This window comes from Nipponia nippon, unplaced genomic scaffold, assembly GCF_047370975.1.
Source record: "Nipponia nippon isolate SJK-2023a ecotype South Korea unplaced genomic scaffold, ASM4737097v1 scaffold_47, whole genome shotgun sequence".
NCBI lineage: Eukaryota > Metazoa > Chordata > Aves > Pelecaniformes > Threskiornithidae > Nipponia > Nipponia nippon.
In genome coordinates, this window is record NW_028262366.1 from 599883 (window position 1) to 621346 (window position 21464).

The window sequence follows — 21464 nt, forward strand, 5'->3', positions numbered from 1 at the left end:
TGGGGGGAGGGGAAGAGAGAGAGAGAGAAAAGGGGGTGAGCGGGGGCGGGGGGCTGTCCCCCGCTGTCCCCCGCTGTCCCCCCGCTGGCACCTACCCGGCATGGGCCCCCCGGGCGGGAAGTGCTGCATGGCCTTGGGGCCGGGCGGGAAGCCGTTGGCCATGGGGCCGGGGCCCAGCAAACCGTGGGGCACTGCGGGGACAGAAAGGGGGGGTTAGGTGACAGGGGGGACCCCCAGCCCCCCCAAAAAGGGACCGCCCCCCCCCCCCCCCCAGGTCCCCAGTTAAGGGGACACCCCCCCCCCCCGTGCCACCCCAGGGCTTGTCCCCAGATTAAGGGGACCCCCAGCGCCCCCCCCAGAGGACGCGGGGTCCCCCTGCAGATTAAGGGGACCCCAAACCCCTCCCCGTGTCACCCCAAGAGGGGGACACGGGGTCCCCAACTGTCCCCAAAGCAAAGGGACCCCCCACCCCACCCGCCCGTGCCACCCAGGCCGTGTCCCCGGGCCGAGGGGACACTGCTCCCCCTCCGCGTCACCCCCCAGCAGAGAGGGGACCCCCACGTCCCCCCCCGTGTCCCCAAAGCCGCCCCAGGGGAGAGGACAGGTCCCCGAGTCGAGGGGACACCGATACCCTCCCCCCGGCGTCACCCCCGCGCACAGGGGACACCGCTGGCAGCGCCCCCGCCCACGGGGACACGCGTCACCCCAGCGCGCGTCCCCAAAGCGAGGGGACCCCCACGTCACAGTGGGGCAGGGGACGGCGTCACCAAGCGTGTCCCCAAGCCGAGAGCACCCCCAAGTCACCATCAGGGCACAGGACAGTGTCCCCAAGCGTCACCCCATCCTGTCCCCAAGCCAAGGGCAGCCCCGTGTCCCTGTTGGGGCAGGGGACAGTGTCCCCAAGCGTCACCCCATCGTGTCCCCAAGCCAAGAGCACCCCGATATCGCCATCAGGGCACCGGACGGTGTCCCCAGCTGTGTCCCCAAGGCAAGAGCAGTCCCACGTGTCCCCTAGGACAAGGGACACTGTCCCCAACTGTGTCCCTGTCACGTCCCCAAGCCAAGAGCACCCCAACGTCCCTCTCAGGACACTGGACACTGTCCCCAACTGTGTCCCCAAGCCAAAAACACTCCCATGTCCCTGCCACGGCACAGGGCAGTGTCCCCAAGCGTGTCCCATGGTGTCCCCAAGCCAAGGGCAGCCCCGTGTCCCCACTGGGGCAGGGGACAGTGTCCCCATCGTGTCCCTGAGCCGAGAGCACCCCCACGTCCCTGCCTGGGAACTGGACAGTGTCCCCATCGTGTCCCCAAGCACCCCGACATCCCTCTCAGGGCACTGGACAGTGTCCCCAGCTGTCCCTGATCGTGTCCCCAAGCCAAGGGCAGCCCCGTGTCCCTGCTGGGGCAGGGGACAGTGTCCCCATCGTGTCCCCAAGGCAAGAGCACCCCAACATCCTTGTCAGGGCACCGGACGGTGTCCCCAACTGTGTCCCCAAGGCAAGAGCAGTCCCACGCATCCACTAGGACAAGGGACACTGTCCCCAGCTGTGTCCCTGTCACATCCCCAAGCCAAGAGCACCCCGATATCACCCTCAGGGCCCTGGACAGCGTCCCCACGCGTGTCCCCAGGGTGTCCCCAAGCCAAGAACGCTCCCATGTCCCCAGCAGGGCCCTGGAGAGCGTCCCCACGCGTGTCTCCAAGCCAAGAACGCTCCCATGTCCCTACCACGGCCCTGGACAGCGTCCCCACGCGTGTCCCCAGGCCAAGAACTCGGGTCCCAAGTCCCCAGCAGGGCCCTGGAGAGCGTCCCCACGCGTGTCCCCAGGGTGTCCCCAAGCCAAGCTCTGCCCCGGCCCCGCTCACCTCCGCCCGGCCCCGGCGGCTGCGCCTGCAGGTTTCCCAGCAGATGTTTGATTTTATCCGAATAATCCGGCTGTTTCATCAGCTCCTCGGCTTTGTGGGTGCTGGGCCCGCCCTGGGGATGGGGGGGGGGGACAGGAGTGAGCGGCGGGGGAGGGGAGGGCGCCGCCCCAGCCCCCCCCCACCCCGCGCGGCGGGGCGTTACCATGATGGAGGTGAGGATCTCCTGCATGTTGATGGGGGCGGCGGGCGCTGGCCCCTGGGGGCTCTTGCCGGCCCCCACGCTCCCCATCAGGTTGGCCAGCACCGGGGGCAGCTTGGCCCCGCCGGCCTCCGGGGAGGGCGAGGCGGCGCCGGCTTCCAGCCCGTCGGGATAGGCGACCTCCTCGGCGGAGCAGTCCTGGGGGGCAGAGAGAGGGCTGAGGGGCGCGGGGGAGGGGGGCCGCGCTTCGGAGGGGGGGGTTGGGGGGGGCTACGGCGGCGCGGCACGGCGCAGCACGGCGCTTACCTCATCCAGGGGGATCAGTTTGGGCGGCAGCGGTTCGTAGGATTCCGGATCGGGTTCGTGAGGGCTTTCGGGGACGCTGTTCGGAGGCGGGGGGAAGGAAAAGGGTCAGAGGTCAGTGGATCCCTGGGATCTGGTGGTTATCGGTGTCCCCCCAGGGCTTTGGATCCTCAGGGAGCCTGCGTCCCAGCCCCCCAAAGACTCTGGATCTTCAGGGATCCTGTGTGTCCCCCTCCCAAGGCTTTGGATCCTCAGGGATCCTGTGTGTCCTGTCCATTCCCCCCCCCCCCCAAGGCTCTGGATCCTCAAGGATTCAGTGTTGTCCGTCTGTCCCTCCCAGGGCTTTGGATCCTCAGGGATCCCGTGTGCATCCCCCCAAAACATTGGATCCTCAGGGATCCTGCGTCCCCCCCCCTCCCAAGGCTTTGGATCCCTAGGGAGCCTGTGTGTGTCCCCCCAAAACATTGGATCCTCAGGGATCCTGCATCCCCCCCCTCCCAAGGCTTTGGATCCTCAGGGATCCCACAGGCTCCAGAAGGCTCCTCCAGGTGCGAGATCCTTGGGGATCCGGGGAGATTTGGGCCCCAGCAATCTGCTCCCCCCACCCGACTCCGGATCTGTGGGGAGCTGGGTCCTGAAAACCTCCCCTCTCAGCTCTGGACCCTCACAGATCCCAGGGGATCGGAGCCTCAAAAACCTCCCCCCCACCCCACCCCCCGCCCATTTCTGGGTCCTCAGGGGATCTGGGCTCTGACGACCTACCCCTTGGCTCTGGATCCTCAGGGATCCCAGGGGATCGGGGCCCCGAAAAGCCTTCCCCCCAGCTCAAGATCCTCAAAGATCCCAGGGGATCTAGGACCCGAAAGCATCCCCCCCCCCCGCTCTGGATCCTTGGGATCGGGATCCTCACAGATCCCAGAGGATCTGGGCTCCAAAAATCTCTCCCCTTCAGCTCTGGATCCTCAGGGATCCCAGTGGATCGGGGCCCTAAAAGTCTCCCCCCACGGCTGTAGATCCTCAGGGATCCTGGAAGACTTGGGGCCCAGTGACCGGCTCCCCCTATCAGACCCCCAAAAATCCCAGAGGATCTGGGCTCCAGCAACCTCCCCCCAGGCTCTAGATCCACAGAGATCCCAGACTCCGACACCGTCTCTGCCTGGCCCCTGGATCTCTCAAGATCCTCACAGCAGGGGCGATCAAGCCTCCCCGCCCCGTTGATCCCGGGGCTCCCACAACCCCCCCCCCGTGAGGTTGCGCAGCTCCTGCCCAGCCTCCAGCTGCAGATCCGCAGGGATCCCAAGGGATCCCAGGGATCTGAGCTCCAGACGCAACCCGCAGCCCCTGGCACGAGGATCCCCGAGGCCGCACCACGAAGATGCCTCGCATGTGCCCCATCTCCGGGAATCCCCTGACCCCGCTGAGTGGATCCAGAGAATCTGGGCTCCCCCCAGGCTCCGGATCCTCCGGGATGGCAGGGGATCCCAGCCCCATCGCCCTCCCACACGCCTCCACCGGGGAGGATCAACCCCATTAATCCTCGGCAGGGGGATCAGGGCGCTGGGGATCCCCCCTAGCCCTGATCCAAGGGATCCCCTGGGGCAATCCGCTCCCCAAGTAGATCGAAAGCAGGGGGGGATCCGGCACCCCCTTGCAAAGAGAGAGGGAATCCACGGCCTTGAGTCCGGTATCGGGAGCGGGCTCGTCCCCGGGCTGGGCTGGCGGGGGATCCCAAGGGATCGACTCACCTCTCCTTGGACAGAAAGAGCTCCTGCAAGATCCCTTTCTCCCTCTCGGCCTGCGTGAAGCGTTCCCGGCTGCCGCTGCCCGGCACCACGAGGGGAGCGGGGAGATCCAGGAGCTTGGGGTAAACCCAGGGCACCTTCTCCTCCATGGCGTCGTGGCTGAGGCGCCGGGCCGTCTCGAAGGCCTGGCGATCCATCAGCATCTCCCGCTTGGCCGCTTCCCCAAAATCCTTGATCTTGTTGACGTTGACTGGCGGGGAGGGGGACAAGAGCGTCACCCCCGGAGGCTGGGGGCCAGCCGGGCGGGGGAGGGGGCGGGCGGGGGAGGGGAGGGGGCTCACCACGTTCCGTCTCGTCCAGTTCGAAGTAGAAGTACTCGCGGAGCTTGCTCTCCTCCGGCCAGCTCACCGTTTTCTTTTTCCGACCTTTTTTGGTCAGCTGCCCGCTTTCCGCCGGATTTTCGGCGGTTTTGGCGTCCCCGCTCGCCTCCGCCGAGCCTGCGGGCGGAACCGGGAGCTCAGCACCCGTTTGACCCCCCCGCACCCCTCATTCCTCCCCCCCCGTCACCCCAACGTACAGCTCTCCATCGGCTCCGGCACCTCCACGGCCGGCACCGGCGTGCCCGGTCGATCCGTCTCCATCGGCTCCGAGGTGGCGGCGGGCTCCGGGGAGGACGGTTTGGCGGAGCTGGCTTCGGGAGCCGGCTTCCCCTCGAAGGGGCTGGGCTGGGGGGCGGAGGAGAGGACGGCTCTTATTAGGGGGGGGGCTCTAGGGGAGGAGGGGACCCCGAAAGCCGGGGAGGGGACCCCGAAAGCCGGGGAGCCTCCTCACCTTGGCGGCCGTGGGGGACAGCACCTTCTTCTTCTTCTTAATCTTGATGCCGGGGATGGGAGCGGAGTTGAGGGCGTCGAGGAAGCCGAGCCCTTCCATGGCTGCGGGAAAGGGGGGGGGGTGTCACCCACAGCCCCCAGACTGTCCCCAAAATGGCAGGCGAGGGTCCCCCCAAAGGCACCCAAGGGTCCCCAGAAAGGTGGTACCCAAAAATTGTCCCCCAAAAATCACCCAGGTGTCCCCAAAATGGCACCCAAAGGGTCCCCCAAAAAGAACCCAATGTTCCCCCAAAAGGGCACCTGAATTGGCCCCCAAAAGACCCCCAAATGTCCCCAAAAATGCATCCAAATTGTCCCCAAAGGCTTCCACGTCCCCCCAAGGCCCCCAGGTCCCCCCTCAAGGCCCCCAAGGCGTCCCCCAAAGGCCCCCGTGTCCCCCCGCGTCCCCCCACTCACGCTGGGGCGGGATGATCTTGACTTTGATCTCCTTGGTGGCGTTGGGCGCCGTGTTCAGGGGTTTGTATTTCTTCTCGGCGGGGGGAGCGTCCCCGGGCAGGGAGGAGACGCTGCAGGGACGGGGGGAGCGGGTCAGGCCCTGGGCAGGGCCCCGAAACAGCCCCCGGCCCCCCAGACGCCCCTGGGCCCCCCAAACCAGCCCCGAGGCCCCCAAGAGTGGGTCTGAGACCCCCAAAAGCGGCCCCGAGGCCCCCAAAAGCGGCTCCGAGGCTGCCAAGTGTGGGTCTGACACCCCCAGGAGCGGGTTGGAGCCCCTCAAAAGCAGCCCCGAGTCCCCTGTTTCCACTCAGAGACCCCCAAAAGCAGCCCCGAGACCCCAAAGAGCGGCCTCCAGCCCCCCCAAAAGCAGCTCCGAGGCCCCTATTTCCACCCCAAGACCCCCAAAAGCTGCTCCGAGGCCCCCCAAAACAGCCCTCAGGCCACCAAGTGCAGATTTGACACCCCCAAGAGCGGGTTGGAGCCCCTCAAAAGCAGCCCCAAGGCCCCTGTTTCCACACCAAGACCCCCAAAAGCTGCTCTGAGGCCCCCAAAAGCAGCCCCAAGGCCCCTATTTCTACCCTGAGACCCCCAAAAGCAGCCCCGAGACCCCCAAAACCTGCTCTGAGGCCCCTAAAAGCCGCCCCAAGTCCCCTGTTTCCACCCCGAGATCCCCAAAAGTAGCCCCAAAGCCCCCAAAAGCGGCTCCAAGACCCCCAAAAACAGCCCCAAGGCCTCCAAGTGCGGGTCTGACACCCCCAATAGCAGGTTGGAGCCCCTCAAAAGGAGCCCCGAGTCCCCTGTTTCCACCCCGAGACCCCCAAAAGCGGCTCCAAGACCCCCAAAAACAGCCCCAAGGCCTCCAAGTGCAGGTCTGACACCCCCAAGAGCGGGTTGGAGCCCCTCAAAAACAGCCCCAAGGCCCCTGTTTCCACTCTGAGACCCTCAAAAGCGGCTCCGAGGCCCCCAAAAGTAGCCCCAAGGCCTCCAAGTATGGGTCTGACAGCCCCAAATGCGGGTTGGAGCCCCTCAAAAGCAGCCCCAATGCCCGTTTCCACCCCGAGACCCCGAAAAGCAGCCCCAAGACCCCCAAAAGCTGCTCTGAGGCCCCCAAAAGCCACCCCAAGTCCCCTGTTTCCACCCCGAGACCCCCAAAAGCGGCTCCAAGACCCCCAAAAGCGGCTCCAAGGCCTCCAAGTTCGGGTCTGACACCCCCAAGAGCAGGTTGGAGCCCCTCAAAAGCAGCCCCAAGGCCCCCAAAAGCAGCCCCAAGGCCCCTATTTCCACCCCGAGACCCCCAAAAGCTGCTCTGAGGCCCTCAAAAGCTGCCTCAAGCCCCCCCAAAGCGCCCCCGACTCACTTCTGCCTCTTTATGGGCATCGGTTTCAGACTGTATTTATCGGTGGTCGAAGACGAGTTCATTTTCTTCACGGGCACCAAGGAAGGCGTCTCCATTTCCAGCCCTGTGTCGCGGGGAACGGCGTTAGCGCGGCCCCTCGCAGCGCCCCACGAGCGACCGCAGCCCCTCGGATTCCCCCCAAAACCCCCAACCCAGCCCCAAAACCTGCCGCTGCCCCGCGGGACGGAGCGGGAATTACCGGTAGAGCGGAATTTGGCGTGGCTGGGAGCGGTGGTGCGCAGGGATTTGGGTTTCTCCCGCTTCTTCTCTGGTACCTCCTCGGTTTTAGCCTCGGTTTTGGCTTCTTGGGGTTTCTCTTGGACGGGCGTTTTGCTTTTGTTTTCCTCTTTTCGCTTCTTTTTATCTCGTTCTGGGGGGGGGAAAAAAGGTGAGAAAAGGGTGAGACGCTGGCGTGGGTTAATTAAAACCTTTTAATTGGATCCTCAGCGCCGATCTACGCCGCGCCGGGGATCCATAACGCGGAGGCAAGGGGTTACCACCGCTCGAGGAGTCGATCGAGCGGATCAACCGCAGTCGCTCTGAGCCGACCGCTCCATCCCGCCAACCCGACAGCGACGCCTTTTACCGACGCCGCATCTTCGCTAAGCGACCGACAGCGCCTAAGCTTTGGCCTCGGTAACTCTGATCGCGGGCTGAACTGAGGCTCGTGAAATATTCTACCAGCTTTCCACGCGCGAGCCCTTAAACCGCTGTCTAAGCCTGAGACTAAGACTGGTCCCAGCCGCGCCTAAGCTCCACCGGGGGCTTTGGAGCATTCTTCCGCGCGGTAACTAACAGAGCGAACCTCGCCGGCGCGTTTCTACGTCGTATGAAACTCGCTTTTGCCGATACCTGGAGTGTCGTACATCGCCTGTCGCGACGGAGAGGGGAGAGGGGCGCGGGGGGGGGACTCACCGGTGGGCTGGGTGCTGCTCTGGGAGCGGATGACGCCCATCCAGTCGCTGACGAGGATGGAGGCCAGGCGGCGCAGCTCTGCGGGGAGAGGAGGGGTTAAGGGGGGTTTTGGGGGGGCGGGAGGGGGTTTTGGGGGGGGCCCGAGGGGGTTTTGGGGGGGTGCTCACCTTCATCGTCGCTGGACTTGCTGAGCTGCTTCACCAGCTTGGCTGTGTTGTTCTGGAAAAGATGGAGGTGGGGGGTGAGCGGCAGCGTGCGGGGGACCAAAGCCACCCCGGGGGGACCCAAAAATCACCTGGGGGGGGACCAAAGCCACCCTGGGGGACCCAAAAACCACTCTGAGGGGACAAAAGTCACCTGAGGAGACGCAAAAGTCACCCTAGGAACTCAAAAGCCACACTGAGAGGACAGAAGTCACTTAGGGGGATGCAAAAGCCACCTCTGGGGAACCTAAAAATCACCCTGAGGGGACAACAGCCACCTTGGGGGACCCAAAAGCCACCTCGAAGAGATACAAAAGCCACGCTGAGGGGACAAAAGGCAACTGGGGGGACACAAAAGCCACACTGGGGAGGCAAAAGCCACCTTTGGGAGACCTAAAACTCACCCGGGGGGGACCAAAGCCACCCTGAGGGGACAAAAATCACCCTGGGGGACACAAAAGCCACATCTGGGGACCCAAAAGCCACCCTGAAGAGATGGAAAAGCCATCCTGAAGGGACAAAAGTCACCCTGGGGGACACAAAAGCCACCCCTCTGGGCACAAAAACCACCCGGGGGGGGACGCAAAAGCCACCCTGGGGATGCAAAAGCCACCCTCAGGAGACAAAAGTCACCCCGGGGGGGGACCCAAAAGCCACTCAAGGGAGACAAAAGCCACCCTGAGGGCACAAAAGCCACCCCAGGGGGGACGCAAAAGCCCCTCAAGGGAGAAAAATGCCACCTGGGGGACCCAAAAGCCACCCCGGGGGGGACAGGGAGGCCACCCCGACCTGCTTGAGGTGGTCGACGGTGAGGGGCAAGTGCTGCAGGGTGAGGAGGATCTGCTGCAGGAAGGGGACGTTGTTGGAGGCTTTGGAGCTGGTGAGCCACGTGTTGAGCAGCTTGTAACCCCCGATCCGGATAAATCTGGGAGAAAAAGGGGGAAAATCCGTCAGGATCCAGGCGGGATGGGGCGATCCCCCCAAATCCTGCTCCCCCGGCTCCCCCCGTCAGCGCTCTTACTTAGCCAGGATGTCCTGCGCCCGCGTCTGCAGCAAGATGTTCAGGTAGATGCAGCGGCTCACCATCTTCTGCGAGTCCTTCATTAAGCTGAGTAAGGAGAAAGGAGGCGTCGGACCCCTCCCCGCGTCACGGCGACGCGCGGGGGGACCTTTCGGGGACTCACTTGAAGATTTTGGTGATGCCTTCCGTGCTCTTGACCTCGCCATCGCGGCCCAGGAAGCAGTCCAAGCCCTTCAGGAGCTCCTTGGGGTCGATGGGGCCGGAGCCCATGGCAGAAAAGCCCTGGGAGGGGAGAGGGGGGGGGTTAGGACAGCGGTGACAAACCCATGTGTCCCCCAAAAGGCCCCTGTCCCCCCCCCAAGCCCTGCGTCCTCCCTCCAGACCCCCATTTTTGTCCCCTCTGCGAGGGTGACAACAACAAACCCATCCCCAAAACCATTCTTGACCCCCAAAAAGGGGGAAACCGCCCCCAAAACGTGGCTGGCACGAGCCGGGGGGGACACTGAGGGACCCCCAAGGGACACCGGGGCGGTGTCACCCCCCCGCCGAGGTGACACAGCGGTGACAGCGGCCCCCACTCCCGTTTTTAATTGGCGCTGCCACCCCAGGGGATGAGGACGGTGGTTTCGGGTCACGCCGGGGGACGGAGCCATGGAGGGGGGGCACAGCACCCCCATTTTTAACCACACCCCCCCAAGGTTAATTAACGAGCCGGCGCTTAACGAGGCGCAGAGGCCGAGGTGACGAAGGGAAGGACGGCGGCGCAAGGGAGAGGGGGACAGCGGCGACGGCGCAGCATTTGGGGGTGTTGCCCCCCTCCCCACCCAGGACGCAATTAAATCCGCCAGCTAACGAGCTAGGTATTAACTAGCAGCCTAATAATTAGTGCCAGCGCCCTAGTAACGACCCAGCACCCATCAGGTCGCTGACCCCAATCCGGCCTGACCCGCCAAGGGGGGATCTCATCCTCCTGACGTCAACTGGCTTCTTAATTACCGCTAATTAGAAGCTTCTCTGGCCTAATTAAGCCCCGGCTTTGCTAACGAAGGCGGAACGGCGGCTGCGAGGAGCTGAGCTGCTTTTTTTGTGGAGGGGGTAAAACCAGGCCTAAGCCGCCGCCAATTTGGGGGAGGGGGTTGAAAAACACCCCAAAAGACCAATTTTTGGGGGGAGGGGGGTGGCACCCAGCCCCCATTTTCTCCTCGCGGCGAAGACTTAACGAGCCGGGACTTCGTTAAGTCGCATGCGTCCCCCCCCCCGAGGCTGATTAAAGGATACAGGCGGCGGAGCCCCCCCCCCCGTTCTTGGGGGGGGATTTTGGGGGGGGGTTGGCGAGCCAGGCACGAGCCGCCCCTCTGCAAAGACACAAGAGCAAGTTAATGGCAGCACAAACCCCCCCAAATATTCCCCCCCCCCCCCAAAAAAAATTCAATTGGGGGGGGGGGCAACCTATTTTAACCAGAATTTGGGGGTTTTAAGCACAAAAGTCCTCTGTAACCTTTGACCCCCCATGAAATGAGCCAAGCCCTGGCCTGGTGGCTGAGGGGGACATGGGGTGTCCCCCCCCGCCCCGGTTTGGTGTCCCAAGGGTGCCGAGGCCACCGCCGGGGTGACAGCCGCAGCCCTGCCTTGGGGAGGGGGGGCTCAGTGCCCCCCCCCCAGAGAAGAATTTGGGGGTTTCCCCCCCATTTTGAGGCTTTTCCCCCCCATTTTGGGGCTTCTCCCTCCATTTTGGGGGGGTCACACCGAAGCAAAACACCGACCCGACAGCCCCCGGCCCCGCGCGCTGCGGCGAAGCCGCTCGAATCCCACCGCGGGGGGGGGGGGGTGTTAAAAGGGTACGGGGGACCCCAAAAAGCCCCAAGTCCCCCCCCAAAGGGGGGGAAATCACCTCCGCGGGGGGCCAGGGGGCAAATCCCACCCCCCAAATTAAGGGGGGGGGGGGGTTGGCCTGGGCCGGGCCTGCCATGAGGCTGAGGAAGGCCTGACCCCCCCCGCCACCGCGTTTTTACGCCGCTTTTGCTCGTTTCTCCCCCCCCTCCCCCAAACCCCGGCTTTTTTTGGGGACAGAACCCCGTTTTCGGCGAGGGAAGGGGTCGGCGGACCCCGAAACCGCGGGGGGAAGGGGGGGGGGCTGCCCGCTGCGCCCCCCACCCACCAAAGGGAAATGCTACCACTGGAGAGAGCGCGGGGAAGAGAAGGGCTCTCCCCCCGCGCGCGCCGGGCTCAATTTGGGGGGGGAAGCGATGCAAAAACCCCATCGGTTTGGGGACAAAATTCCCGATTTGTGAAAAATTGCTTTGCTTTTAACCAAAATCCTTCGGATTTGGGTGTCGAGTGTTTGGCCGAAGCGGGGGGGATTATTAAAAAAAAAAAAAACCAGCTCCCGACCCAGCGCAGCATCCGCATGCACCGGGAGACGGATGGGAAAGAAAAAAAGGGGGATTGGGGTTGGTTTTTTTTTTGGTTTTGAATTAAAAAATAGATAAAAATGAAGGTTGTGAAATGTAATTAAGACCAGAAAGGTTTTTTTGCTTACCCGGCGCGTTGCGGTTGTTCCCCTCCCTTTTGCTGAAGTAAAACCAAGTTCCCTTCGCTTCCTAAGCCTGCACCGCACACAGCACCTCCGCGCTGCCAAAACGGGGCAAATTCATTGAAAATCGGGAAAAAATAGAAAAGGTTTGGGGTGCGCCCCCCCCAAAAAGTGATTTTTCCTTTTTTTTTTTTTTTCCTTTTTCCCTCCTTTTTTTTTTTTTTTTTTTGGGGGGGTGAAGCCCAGTGATAGCATTTCCCTGTCACGATAAATTAAAGGTTATCAGTTGCTTGCGGACGCTGTTTCCCTCCCCCCCTCCCCCCCCCAATCCCCAAAACCGCCACCCAAACCCACCAGGGGCCCCAAAAAAATAAAGGGGGGGGAGGGGGGAAGGAGAAAAGGGGGGGGTTAATAATAATAAATTAAAAAAAAAAAAAAAAAAAGATCCTGTTGTTTTTTTGGGGAGGAAAAAAAGAGGATTTTTGGCACAACCTACAAAAGAAGCAGCGGCCCGCAGGGTCCTACTCTGTACGGCACCGGGATCCTGCGGACGAAAGCCGGAGGGGGGGTACGGTTAGAGCGGGATTTTGGGGGGGGGATCGGGATAAATTTAGGGGGGGTAAAGGGGGGGGGGAAGAAGGAAGATTTGGGGGGGCCGGCGGCGCGGTGGGAGGGGTTTGCCGGGAACCGGTTGCATCAGCCGCGGCCGGCGGCGAGGCCCAGGCGCCATTTTAGAAGCCGAAAAAAAAATAATCAAACCAAAATGGGGGGGAAATTTAAGGGGTGGGGGGGGGGAACGGGGACACAGACAGACAAATATAAATATAACGAATCCCCCCCCACCACCACCGCGCGCCACCTACGCCAAGGAAAATAGCACCGTTAAATCCGCGTGGGTTAAGGGTTAACCCCCCCCCCAATGCAAAGGGGCTGCGGAGCCCCCCCGCCCGGGGGGGGCCCAACCTGTAACAAAACAAATACTATCAAAAAAATAAAGGGAAAAAGGAGAAAAACGGGGGGGGGGGGGGGGGATAAAAGGAAGACAAAGAGCGGGCGAGCGGCTGCGCCATCTTGGCCCCAAAGCTCCCCGAGCCGGGTTTATATAGATTTTTGGTTTAGGGGGGGTATTTTGGGGTTTTTTTTTAAAGCCAACCCTTTTTTGTTTGCAAAAAGCAGGGTTTGGGGTAAAGCTAAGCCTGCCTAGCAATCTTTATTGCTAGTTTGCACCCCCCCCCCCCCGCCTTTAACCAGCACCCCACCACCCTTCCTCCTTCCCCCCCCCAGCATTTCTCTGCGCAAAACAATCCTACCAATGGCACCTAAAAAATAAAAAAAAAATAATAAAATAGAAAATAAATCATCGTTCAACATTTGAATTTGCAAAATCAACCCGGATTCGCTGCGTTTTTACCAGCCGCCCCGCAATCTTTATGTACAGATTGCTCGCTCGGGTCCCCCAATTTCCGTCTCCCCCGCAAAAAACCAAGCGATTTGGGGGCAGGTTTGCGTCTTTTCTTGGGTTTTTTTTTTTTCTCTCTCGCCCTTTTTTTTGGTTTTTGCGTGGGAGCTCATGAAAACCCTCCGCCACCGGCTCCCACGGCTTTTTGACCAAAATCCCCCCGAATTTTAAGGTTTAACCACCTTTTAGCAAAGCCTACGTCCTCCTCAAGCACACAGTTGGGGCTCTTCCTCCCATTATTTTTGCTCTTTGGTACAAATAAAGGGTTTTTTTTGGGGGGGGGGTTGTTCTTTTTGGAAGGGAATTCAGCTGGTTGAAAATTCAACACTTACTATCCAATTATTTTTCTCGCCGACAGCGCTTCAAGGTTTGGATTTTGGCATTGGTGGGGTTATCAGAGCAAAAAAGGAATTGCCTTGTTTTTGGTCATGGCTTTAAAAAAATGCAGCAACTTTTTTTTTTTTTCAGCTTGACGCGTTTTTTTTGGGGGGGTTCTTGGTTTTTTGTTGTTGTTTTTTTTTTTTTCCCTAAAGGGGTGGTTTTGCCGAGCTAAACGGGAAAAAAAATAAAAAGTTGCTTGGATTTAAAAAAAAAAAAAAACAAAAAAAGGGATTCTTTTGCCTTTGTTTTTTGGGGAAAGAAGAGGGAGAATATGTTTTTAAGTGGCAGTTTCCTTCGAGTTTGAAACGGCTTCCCAAGGACGGTCCAAAGGACGGAGGCTGCGATGGCGGCTCTTCCACGGCACCGGGATGGGAGCGGGAAGGAGGGAAGAAAGCTTTTTCTTCCCCTCTTTTTTTTTGTATTTTTGTTTGTTTTGTTTTGTATTTTTTTGTTTTGTTTGTTTGTTTTTCTCGTGGTAAAGGCGACGGCGTCTCTCAAGAGCAACCAAACCTGGAGCGGGGAAAGGAAAAAAAAAAGAAGGGGGGGGGGGGGGGGGCACAATAAATAAAAAAAAATGGAAAAAAAAATTAGAAGCAAAGAAGAAAGACACGAAATGATTAGCACTCGTTATCCCCGGTGAGAGTTTTAAAATTTTAAAGGGGTGGGCGGGGGGGGGGTGTTAAAAAAAAAACCGAAGGAAATCGCCCTTGAGCGGGGGGGGTGGGGGGGTGGTTTCTCCTCAGCTCTGAGGGAAAAGGAGCGGGCTGAGGGCCCCGTGTCCCCCCCGGCGGGGCGGGAAACGGGGGGGACGCCATTTTCTCAAAGCAAAGGGACGCTGGCCCTACAGAAGGGCCCCCCCAGCGCCCAAAAAACAGGGGGGGTGTGGAAAACCCCCCACCCGCCCAACCGCCGCCCGCCGGGCCCGCCGCAGCTCTCTACTCACCTCCACCCAGCCCTCAGAATGGCGCCGAGCAACGCCGGCGGAGCCTTTTATACCCTGCCCCGCCCACCCGCCCCGCCCCGCCCCCCCCCCCCCCCAATCATAGCCGAGCTCCCCCACTGCGCCTGCGCGGAAGCCGCCGCCCCGCCCTCCCTCCCTCCGCCCTGCGCACGCGCGGCCGCCGCCCGCCATTGTCCGCGCGCCCTGTGGCGCAGTTTTTATTCAGCGGGCGGCGACCGCGCATGCGCGGAAGGGGAGGGCGCGGCGGGAGGGGGCGGAGCCTGCCGTACGGCAAGATGGCGGCGCCCCGCCTTTGCGCCCTTCCCCGTGAGGGGCGGGGCCTGCGCGTGCGCGGCGGCAAGATGGCGCTGGCCAGGGGCATGGCGGTGCTGAGGGCGGCGGGCGGCGGCCTGCGGGGGCCGGGGCCGGGGCGGCCGCTGTGGGCTTGGGTGAGGCCGGGGGGGGACGCGGGGAACCGGGGGGAACCGGGGGGGGGGCGGGAGATGGGGCCGCTCCCCAACGCCCCGCCACGTGCGGCGGTGAGGTCACGGGGGGGGGGGGGGGTGGGAACACACGTCACAGGGGCGGTGGTTGTTTGGGCGGGAGCGGCGAGGCTGGGGGGGGGGGAGAAAGGGTGTGATGCTCTGTGACGTCATAGCGCTGACATCGCAGGCCCCTCTTTTTTCCCCACCCCTCGCGGCGTGACGTCATCGCGGCCGACCGTCGGCCATGACGTCATCGCGGCCAGCTTTCCCCGCCGTGGCCCTGTCCCTCACCTGGGGTGTTCCGCGGGGAGGGGGACGGGTGGGGGCGGCGCCCCGTGACCTCACCGCCCCGTGACCTTACCACCCCATGACGTCACGGCCGTGACGTCACCCGCACCCCCAGGAAGCCCCCCGGCTCTGCAGCGCCCAGGCGGCGCCCAAGGGCCCCCCCCCGCCCCCCTCCCCCTACCGGGGGCGGCCCTGGGAGTACCTGGGGAGGGAAGGTACGGGGGGGGGGGAGGGGATTTGGGGGGGGCTGGGGGGGTCCCCAGCCCCTCCCCCACCCCTAAACCCCCTCCCCCAACCCCCTCCCCCCCGCAGAGTACCGCGCCACCTATGGCGACCAACCCGTCTGGCTGGGCTACCGCCGCAACCACAAAGGCGCCGTCCCCCCGCAGCGCACCCGCAAGACCTGTCTGGTGAGGGGCCGGGGGCACTGGGAGGGACTGGGAGGGACTGGGGCACCCCCTGACCTCGTCCTTGTGTCCGTCCGTGTCCCCCCCAGCGCAAGGGGAAGCCGGTGGGAAACCCCTGCCCCATCTGCCGCGACCGCAACCTCCACCTCGACTTTCGGGTAAGGTTTCCCCTTCCTCCCCCCCCTTTTCCCCTTCCTCCCCCACCTTTTCCTCTCCCTACCCCCTTTCCCTCTTCTTCCTCCCTTTTCCTCTTTTCTCTTTTCCTTCCTTTTCCTCTTCCCCTTCCACCATTTTCCTCCCCCCTTTTCCCCTTCCCCCCTTTTCCCCTTCCCCTTCCCCCCCTTTTCCCCTTCCCCTTCCCCCCTTTTCCCCTTCCCCTTCCCCCCTTTTCCTCTTCCCCTTCCCCCCTTTTCCTCTTCCCCTTCCCCCCTTTTCCTCTTCTCCTTCCCCCCTTTTCCTCTTCTCCTTCCCCCCTTTTCCTCTTCCCCTTCCCCCCTTTTCCCCTTCCCCCCGTTTCCTCTTCCCCCCGTTTCCTCTTCCCCTTCCCCCCCCTCTTCCTCTTCCTCCTCCCTCCTCTTCCTCCTTCCTCTTCCTCCCCACAGAATGTGAAGCTCCTGGACCAGTTCATCTGCCCCCACTCGGGCGTCATCTTCCACCCCACGCACACAGGTGAGGGGGCACCCGTGGGTGCCATGGGGACGCCCGTGGGGGCACCCATAGGTGCCGTGGGGGACCCCCCCCCCGCGGGCGCTGACCGTGCCTCCCCGCCCCAGGGGTCTGCATGAAGCAGCACAAGCTCCTGACCAAGGCCATCGCGCAGGCGCAGGACCACGGTGAGCCCCGGGGGGGGGGGGAAGAACAGCACCCATGGGTGCCCCCCATGCCTCACCCATCCCTTCCTCACCCCCCTCCCAGGTCTCCTGTGGCTGCAGGTGCCCTACGTCCCAGCCCCTCAGGACGACTTCTCCAACCGACACCCAGCCGTCGGCAAGACCCCGCCGGCGCCCGCCCTGGCCCCCGGCCGCCATTGGTACCCCTGGTACGAGCGGCAGCCTCCCCCCGCCGCCGCCATCGCCCGCATCCGTCGCCTCTACAAGGACTACCTGAAGGAAGAAGCAGCCCCGCCGGCCATGGGGACGCCCCCCGACGCCCCTCCGGCCCCCAGCGTGGAGCAGAGGGGGGAATAAAGTGTTTACGGCCCCGCCAAAACTTGGCTTCTTCCTTTTTTCTCTCAGGGGGAGACTGAGGCGCGGGGCTGACAAGATGGCGGTCTTGCCGCCAAAATGGCTGTCGGGGGTCTCAAAATGGCCGCCGCGCCCCCAAAATGGCGGGGTGGCTCTGGCGGGGAGGGGGGGGATATATCCCAACGTGCCTTGCGGCGGTGGGAGGGGGGGGATGCCTCCCGTCATGCTTTGCGGCGGAAGGCTGGGTTGTGGTGGAGGGGCGGGGCTTGGTTGCTAGGGGAGGGCGAAGCGGAGGTAGCGATTGGTTGAGTCGTTGCTAAGGGGCGGGGTTAGCGCCGGCCGGGCCTGGCCGCGGCGGCGGCGGCGGCGGCGGGGCCGGGCCCGGCGGGCGGCGGAGGCGGCGGCGGGGCCGGGCCCGGCGGGAACGGCCATGGAGTTCCCCTTCGACCTGGCACCGGTGCTGGGCGAGCGTTTCTGCGTGGTGGACCAGCACCTACGGCCCGCCGGGCGCCGCGGGCCCACCCACCGGTACCGGGGCCTAGGCCTGAGGCCTGCCCCGCCCGGGGCATGCTGGGAAACAAAGGGGGGGCGCGGGGCATGCTGGGAAACTGGAGGTCCCTATTGCCCAGGCCATGGTGGTTAATGGGGGGGGGGGGGGGAAGAAGTGTTGTTGCCCCGGGGCATGCTGGGTCCTGCCCCAGGGCATGATGGGTAACAGCGCCTCATCACCCCCTGGGTCTTTTTTTGGGGGGAGGGGGGCTTTGGGGGTGACCCTGCCCCCCCCTCCGTGTCCCCATGGCGCAGGGGGGACCTGGAGCAGCAGCTGAGGGCGGTGATCGACGAGCTGGGGCGGGCCTCGGCCAAGGTGGGGGCAGGGGGGGTACGGGGAGGCAGGGGAGTGAAATAGGGGGGGAATGGGGGGCAACTGGGGGTACAGGGGGAATGGGGGGCAATTGGGGGGTACAGGGGGGCAATGGGGGGTACAGGGGGAATGGGGGGCAATTGGGGGGTACAGGGGGGCAATGGGGGGCAATTGGAGGGGGACAGAGGGGCAATGGGGGGTACGGGGGGCAATGGGGGGCAATTGGGGTGGTACAGGGGGCAATGGGGGTACAAGGGGGCAATTGGGGGGGTACAGGGGGGCAATGGGGGGTACGGGGGGCAATGGGGGGTACAGGGAGCAATGGGGGGCAATTGGGGGGTACAGAGGGGCAATGGGGGGCAATTGGGGGGGGCAGGGGGGCAATGGGGGGTACAGGGGGAAATGGGGGGCAATTGGGGGGGGACAGGGGGCAATGGGGGGCAATTGGGGGGGACAGGGGGGCAATGGGGGCAATTGGGGGGGACAGGGGGCAATGGGGGGGACAGGGGGGCAATGGGGGCAATTGGGGGGGACAGGGGGCAATGGGGGGCAATTGGGGTGGTAGAGGGAGCAATGGGGGTACAGGGGGCAATGGGGGGCAATTGGGGGGTACAGGGGGCAATGGGGGTACAGGGGGCAATGGGGGGCAGTTGGGGGGCAGGGGGGCAATGGGGGGTACAAGGGGCAACTGGGGGGTACAGAGGGGTAATGGGGGTACGGGGGGGCAATTGGGGGGTACAGGGGGCCAATGGGGGGTACGGGGGGAAAGTGGGGGGCAGTTGGGGGGGTACAGGGGGGTAACGGGGGCAGTGGAAGGGTAATGGGGGGCTACTGGGGGGTTAATGGGGGCAATGGGGGGTAACAGGGGAAATGGGGGTACATGGGGCAATGAGAGGGGAACGGGGGGCAATGAGAATAATGGGGGGCAATAGGGGGGCCAATGGGGGGATAATAGGGGGGTAATGGACATATGGGGGGACAGTGGGGGCTAAGGGGGGGCAATGGGGGTACGGGGGGTCATGGGGGGCAATGGGGGGGTAACGGGGGGGTACCGGCTCTTCCCACCCAGGCCCAGGGCCTCCCAGCCCCCGTCACCAGCGCCACGCGCATGGAGGCCAACCGCCACGTCCTCTACATCCTCCGCGACGCCGACGGCCGGGGGTGAGCCCTTCCCCTGCCCCGGGGAGGAGCCGAGCACCCCCAAATCCCTTCTCCTCCCCCCCAAATCCCTTCTCCTCCCCCCCAAATCCCTTCTCTCTCCCCCCCCAGCACCCCCAAAGGCGCCGTCATCGGCTTCCTCAAGGTGGGCTACAAGAAACTCTTCCTCCTGGTGAGTATTGAGGGGTGGGGGAGCACCCGGACGCCTGGGCCCCCCTGCGGCCATTTTGTCCCCCCCACGGCCATTTTGTCCCCCCCCGCGGCCATTTTGTCCCCCCCCACCGCCATCTTGCCCCCCTCCCAGGACCGTAACGGCGCCCATAACGAAGCGGAGCCGCTTTGCGTTTTGGATTTTTACATCCACGAGTCGTTGCAACGACACGGTTACGGGCGGGAGCTTTTCCAGCACATGCTGCAGGTGAGGAGAAGGGACTAAAAAAAAGGGGGGGCACACCCAAAAAGGGACAGCGGGGACCCCCCCGTGCCTCTCTTGCCCCCCGTTGCAGAGCGAGAGGGTGGATCCCTGGCGTTTGGCCGTCGACCGACCCTCCGAGAAGCTCCTGGCTTTCCTCCGCAAACACTACGGCCTCGCCGACGCCATCCCGCAGGTGGGGGGGGGGGGGGGGGGGCGGGCACTGGGGACATCCCTGGGGCGCCCCCCGCCCTCCTGGGGTGCCCCTCACCCTCCTGGGGCGTCCCCCAGCCTTTTGGGGTGCCCCCGCCCGGGGTATTTGTCACCGTTCTTGTCTCTGGGGAGGGTAAATGGTCTCTGGGGTTCACCGGGGTGGGGTGGAGCCATGGGAATTGCCCTGGGGGGGGTAAATCACCCCAAATTTTTGCCCCAAAGGGGGGTGGAGCCTTAAGAATTGCCCTGGGCGAGTAAAGCAACCCAAATACTTGCCCTAAGGGGGAGCAGAGCCTCAGGAATTGCCCGGGGGGGGCAAATCACCCCAAATTTTTGCCCTAAGGGGGGGTAGAGCCTTAAGAACTGCCCCAAGGGGGGGGCAAATCACCCCTGGATTTGCCCCTGGGGGGGGGCGGGCAGCGCAGCCCCTCACCCCCAGCCTTCCTCCTCCTCTTCCTCCCCCCGCAGGTGAACAACTTCGTCATCTTCGAAGGTTTCTTCTCCAACCGCCCGGGTGAGTTTTGGGGGGGCGCAGAGGGGGCGCTGGGGGGGGGGGGGACACAGGGGCTGCCCCCCCCCACCCCCCCCCAGCCCTAATAACGCTGCCCCCCCGCAGCCCCTCCCCGCCGCCCGCCCCCCAAGCGCCCCGAGGAGGAGATCAAGCCCTACTCGCTGTCCGAGCGCGACTGTAAGCCGGCACCGGGGGGGGGAAACTGAGGCACGGAGGCTCCCTTGGCTCCGCCCCTTTGTCAGGCAAGGGGGCGGGCCTTGCCTAACCCTCAACCAATCACCTCCAGTCCTGCGAGAAGAGGCGGAGCCCCCTTGGCCCTTCAACCTGACTTCGGGGCGGGCGGGGGGCTCGCCGGTACGCGGCAGCCTGCGGCCGTTCCTGCTGCGGAGGGAGACACCGGATGGACACACGGAGCCCCGGCCGCCCGAGGGACGGACGGACGCCCCCCAGCACCGCCGCGCCAGGTCGGCTGCCTTTAGTTTTTTTGTCGTTTTTTCCCAGTTTTGCTGGGTTTTGCCTCATTTTTCACTCCCCCCCCCCCCCCGCCACCCCCCTGTTTTCTCGCCCCCGCAGCTCCCTCGGGCGCGCCGGCCGCTGAGCCCCACGGCAGCTCTCCCCACGGCCGGGCCGTGGGGGGCTCGGCGCCCGCCGGGGCCGGGCCGGGGGGACGTGGGGTGCCCCATGGGTGCCCCCTTCCTGCCCCATCGCTCCCAGCGGGTGCCTGTCCCCACCCCATAGCCCCTATGGGTGCCTGTCCCCACCCCATGGGTGCCCGTCCCTGCCCCGTAGCTCCCAGTGGGTGCTAGTTCCTGCCCCACAGCTCCCGTGGGTGCCCGTCCCTGCCCCACAGCCCCACTGGGGGGTTCCAGTTCCTGCCCTATAGCCCCCATGGGTGCCTGTCCCCACCCCATAGCTCCCAGGGGGGGCCCATTCCTGCCCCGCAGCTCCCATGGGTGCCTGTCCCCAGTCCACAGCCCCTGTGGGTGCCCATCCCTGCCCCACAGACCCAGTGGGTGCCAGTTCCTGCCCCACAAAGCCCCCATGGGTGCCCGTCCTCACCCTGGGGGTGCCTGTCCCCAACCCCATAGCTCCCAGGGGGGCCCCATTCCTGCCCCACAGCCCCCAAGGGTGCCTCTTCCTGCCCCATGGGTGCCTGTTCCCTCCCCACTGGGGGGTCCCAATTCCTGCCCCACAGCCCCCGTGGGTGCCTCTCCCCGCCCCACAGACCCAGTGGGTGCCTGTCCTCACCCCATAGCTCCCGGGGGGGCCCATTCCTGCCCCATAGCCCCAATGGGTGCCTCTCTGTGCCCCATGGGTGCCTGTCCCTGCCCCACAGCCCCCATGGGTGCCTGTCCCTACCCCACAGCCCCACGGGGGGGGTCCCAATTCCTGCCCCACAGACCCAGTGGGTGCCAGTTCCTGCCCCACAGAGCCCCCATGGGCGCCTGTCCTCACCCATGGGTGCCTGTCCCCACCCCACAGCCCCCAGGGGGGGTCCCATTCCCACCCCACAGCCCCCATGGGTCCCATTCCCGCCCCCCAGCCCCCGTGGGTGCCTCTCCCCGCGCCCGCACCCCGTTTTTGGTTACGTTTCAATAAAAACGGTGACTCTGAGCCTTGGCTCCCGCCTGCTGTGGGTCCCCGGGGGGCGGGGTTAATGTCG

The 21464-nt window shown here is 64.1% G+C and overlaps 3 protein-coding genes across 14 annotated transcripts in view; 2 read left to right on the top strand and 1 right to left on the bottom strand.

Moving 5' to 3' along the window:
- PPP1R10 (protein phosphatase 1 regulatory subunit 10) overlaps nt 1–13880 on the bottom strand; it is a 34054-nt gene extending 20174 nt beyond the window's left edge. For 3 of the 12 annotated variants that reach the window (XM_087729853.1, XM_087729854.1, XM_087729852.1), the window contains exons 1-16: nt 9132–9250; nt 8969–9055; nt 8737–8872; nt 7912–7963; nt 7745–7822; nt 7029–7199; nt 6791–6893; nt 5395–5504; nt 4940–5040; nt 4686–4833; nt 4450–4605; nt 4112–4358; nt 2370–2445; nt 2067–2261; nt 1865–1976; nt 96–191 (exon numbers count right to left, since the gene is read on the bottom strand). In XM_087729853.1, the coding sequence (XP_087585979.1) occupies nt 96–191; nt 1865–1976; nt 2067–2261; nt 2370–2445; nt 4112–4358; nt 4450–4605; nt 4686–4833; nt 4940–5040; nt 5395–5504; nt 6791–6893; nt 7029–7199; nt 7745–7822; nt 7912–7963; nt 8737–8872; nt 8969–9055; nt 9132–9238 (1975 nt within the window). In that variant the 5' untranslated portion in view covers nt 9239–9250. Of the gene's footprint in view, nt 1–95; nt 192–1864; nt 1977–2066; nt 2262–2369; nt 2446–4111; nt 4359–4449; nt 4606–4685; nt 4834–4939; nt 5041–5394; nt 5505–6790; nt 6894–7028; nt 7200–7744; nt 7823–7911; nt 7964–8736; nt 8873–8968; nt 9251–11507; nt 11600–11993; nt 12046–12912 lie in introns of those variants that run through there. The other 9 variants (XM_087729850.1, XM_087729849.1, XM_087729848.1 and 6 more) reach the window with 9 other exon arrangements.
- Nucleotides 13881–14562: 682 nt separating this feature from the next.
- On the top strand, nt 14563–16670 carry MRPS18B (mitochondrial ribosomal protein S18B). Its single transcript, XM_087730110.1, has 7 exons — nt 14563–14730; nt 15170–15269; nt 15367–15464; nt 15551–15619; nt 16064–16130; nt 16235–16294; nt 16377–16670. The coding sequence occupies exons 1-7, from the start codon at nt 14578–14580 to the stop codon at nt 16646–16648; spliced, it is 819 nt and encodes a 272-aa protein (XP_087586236.1). The 5' UTR covers nt 14563–14577; the 3' UTR covers nt 16649–16670.
- Nucleotides 16671–16983: 313 nt separating this feature from the next.
- ATAT1 (alpha tubulin acetyltransferase 1) lies at nt 16984–21415 on the top strand. Its single transcript, XM_087730049.1, has 10 exons — nt 16984–17173; nt 17450–17510; nt 18577–18668; nt 18777–18837; nt 18970–19083; nt 19172–19273; nt 19759–19804; nt 19907–19978; nt 20088–20265; nt 20375–21415. Exons 1-10 carry the CDS (start codon nt 17076–17078, stop codon nt 20397–20399), a joined length of 849 nt encoding a protein of 282 aa, XP_087586175.1. The 5' UTR covers nt 16984–17075; the 3' UTR covers nt 20400–21415.
- Nucleotides 21416–21464: the final 49 nt, after the last annotated feature.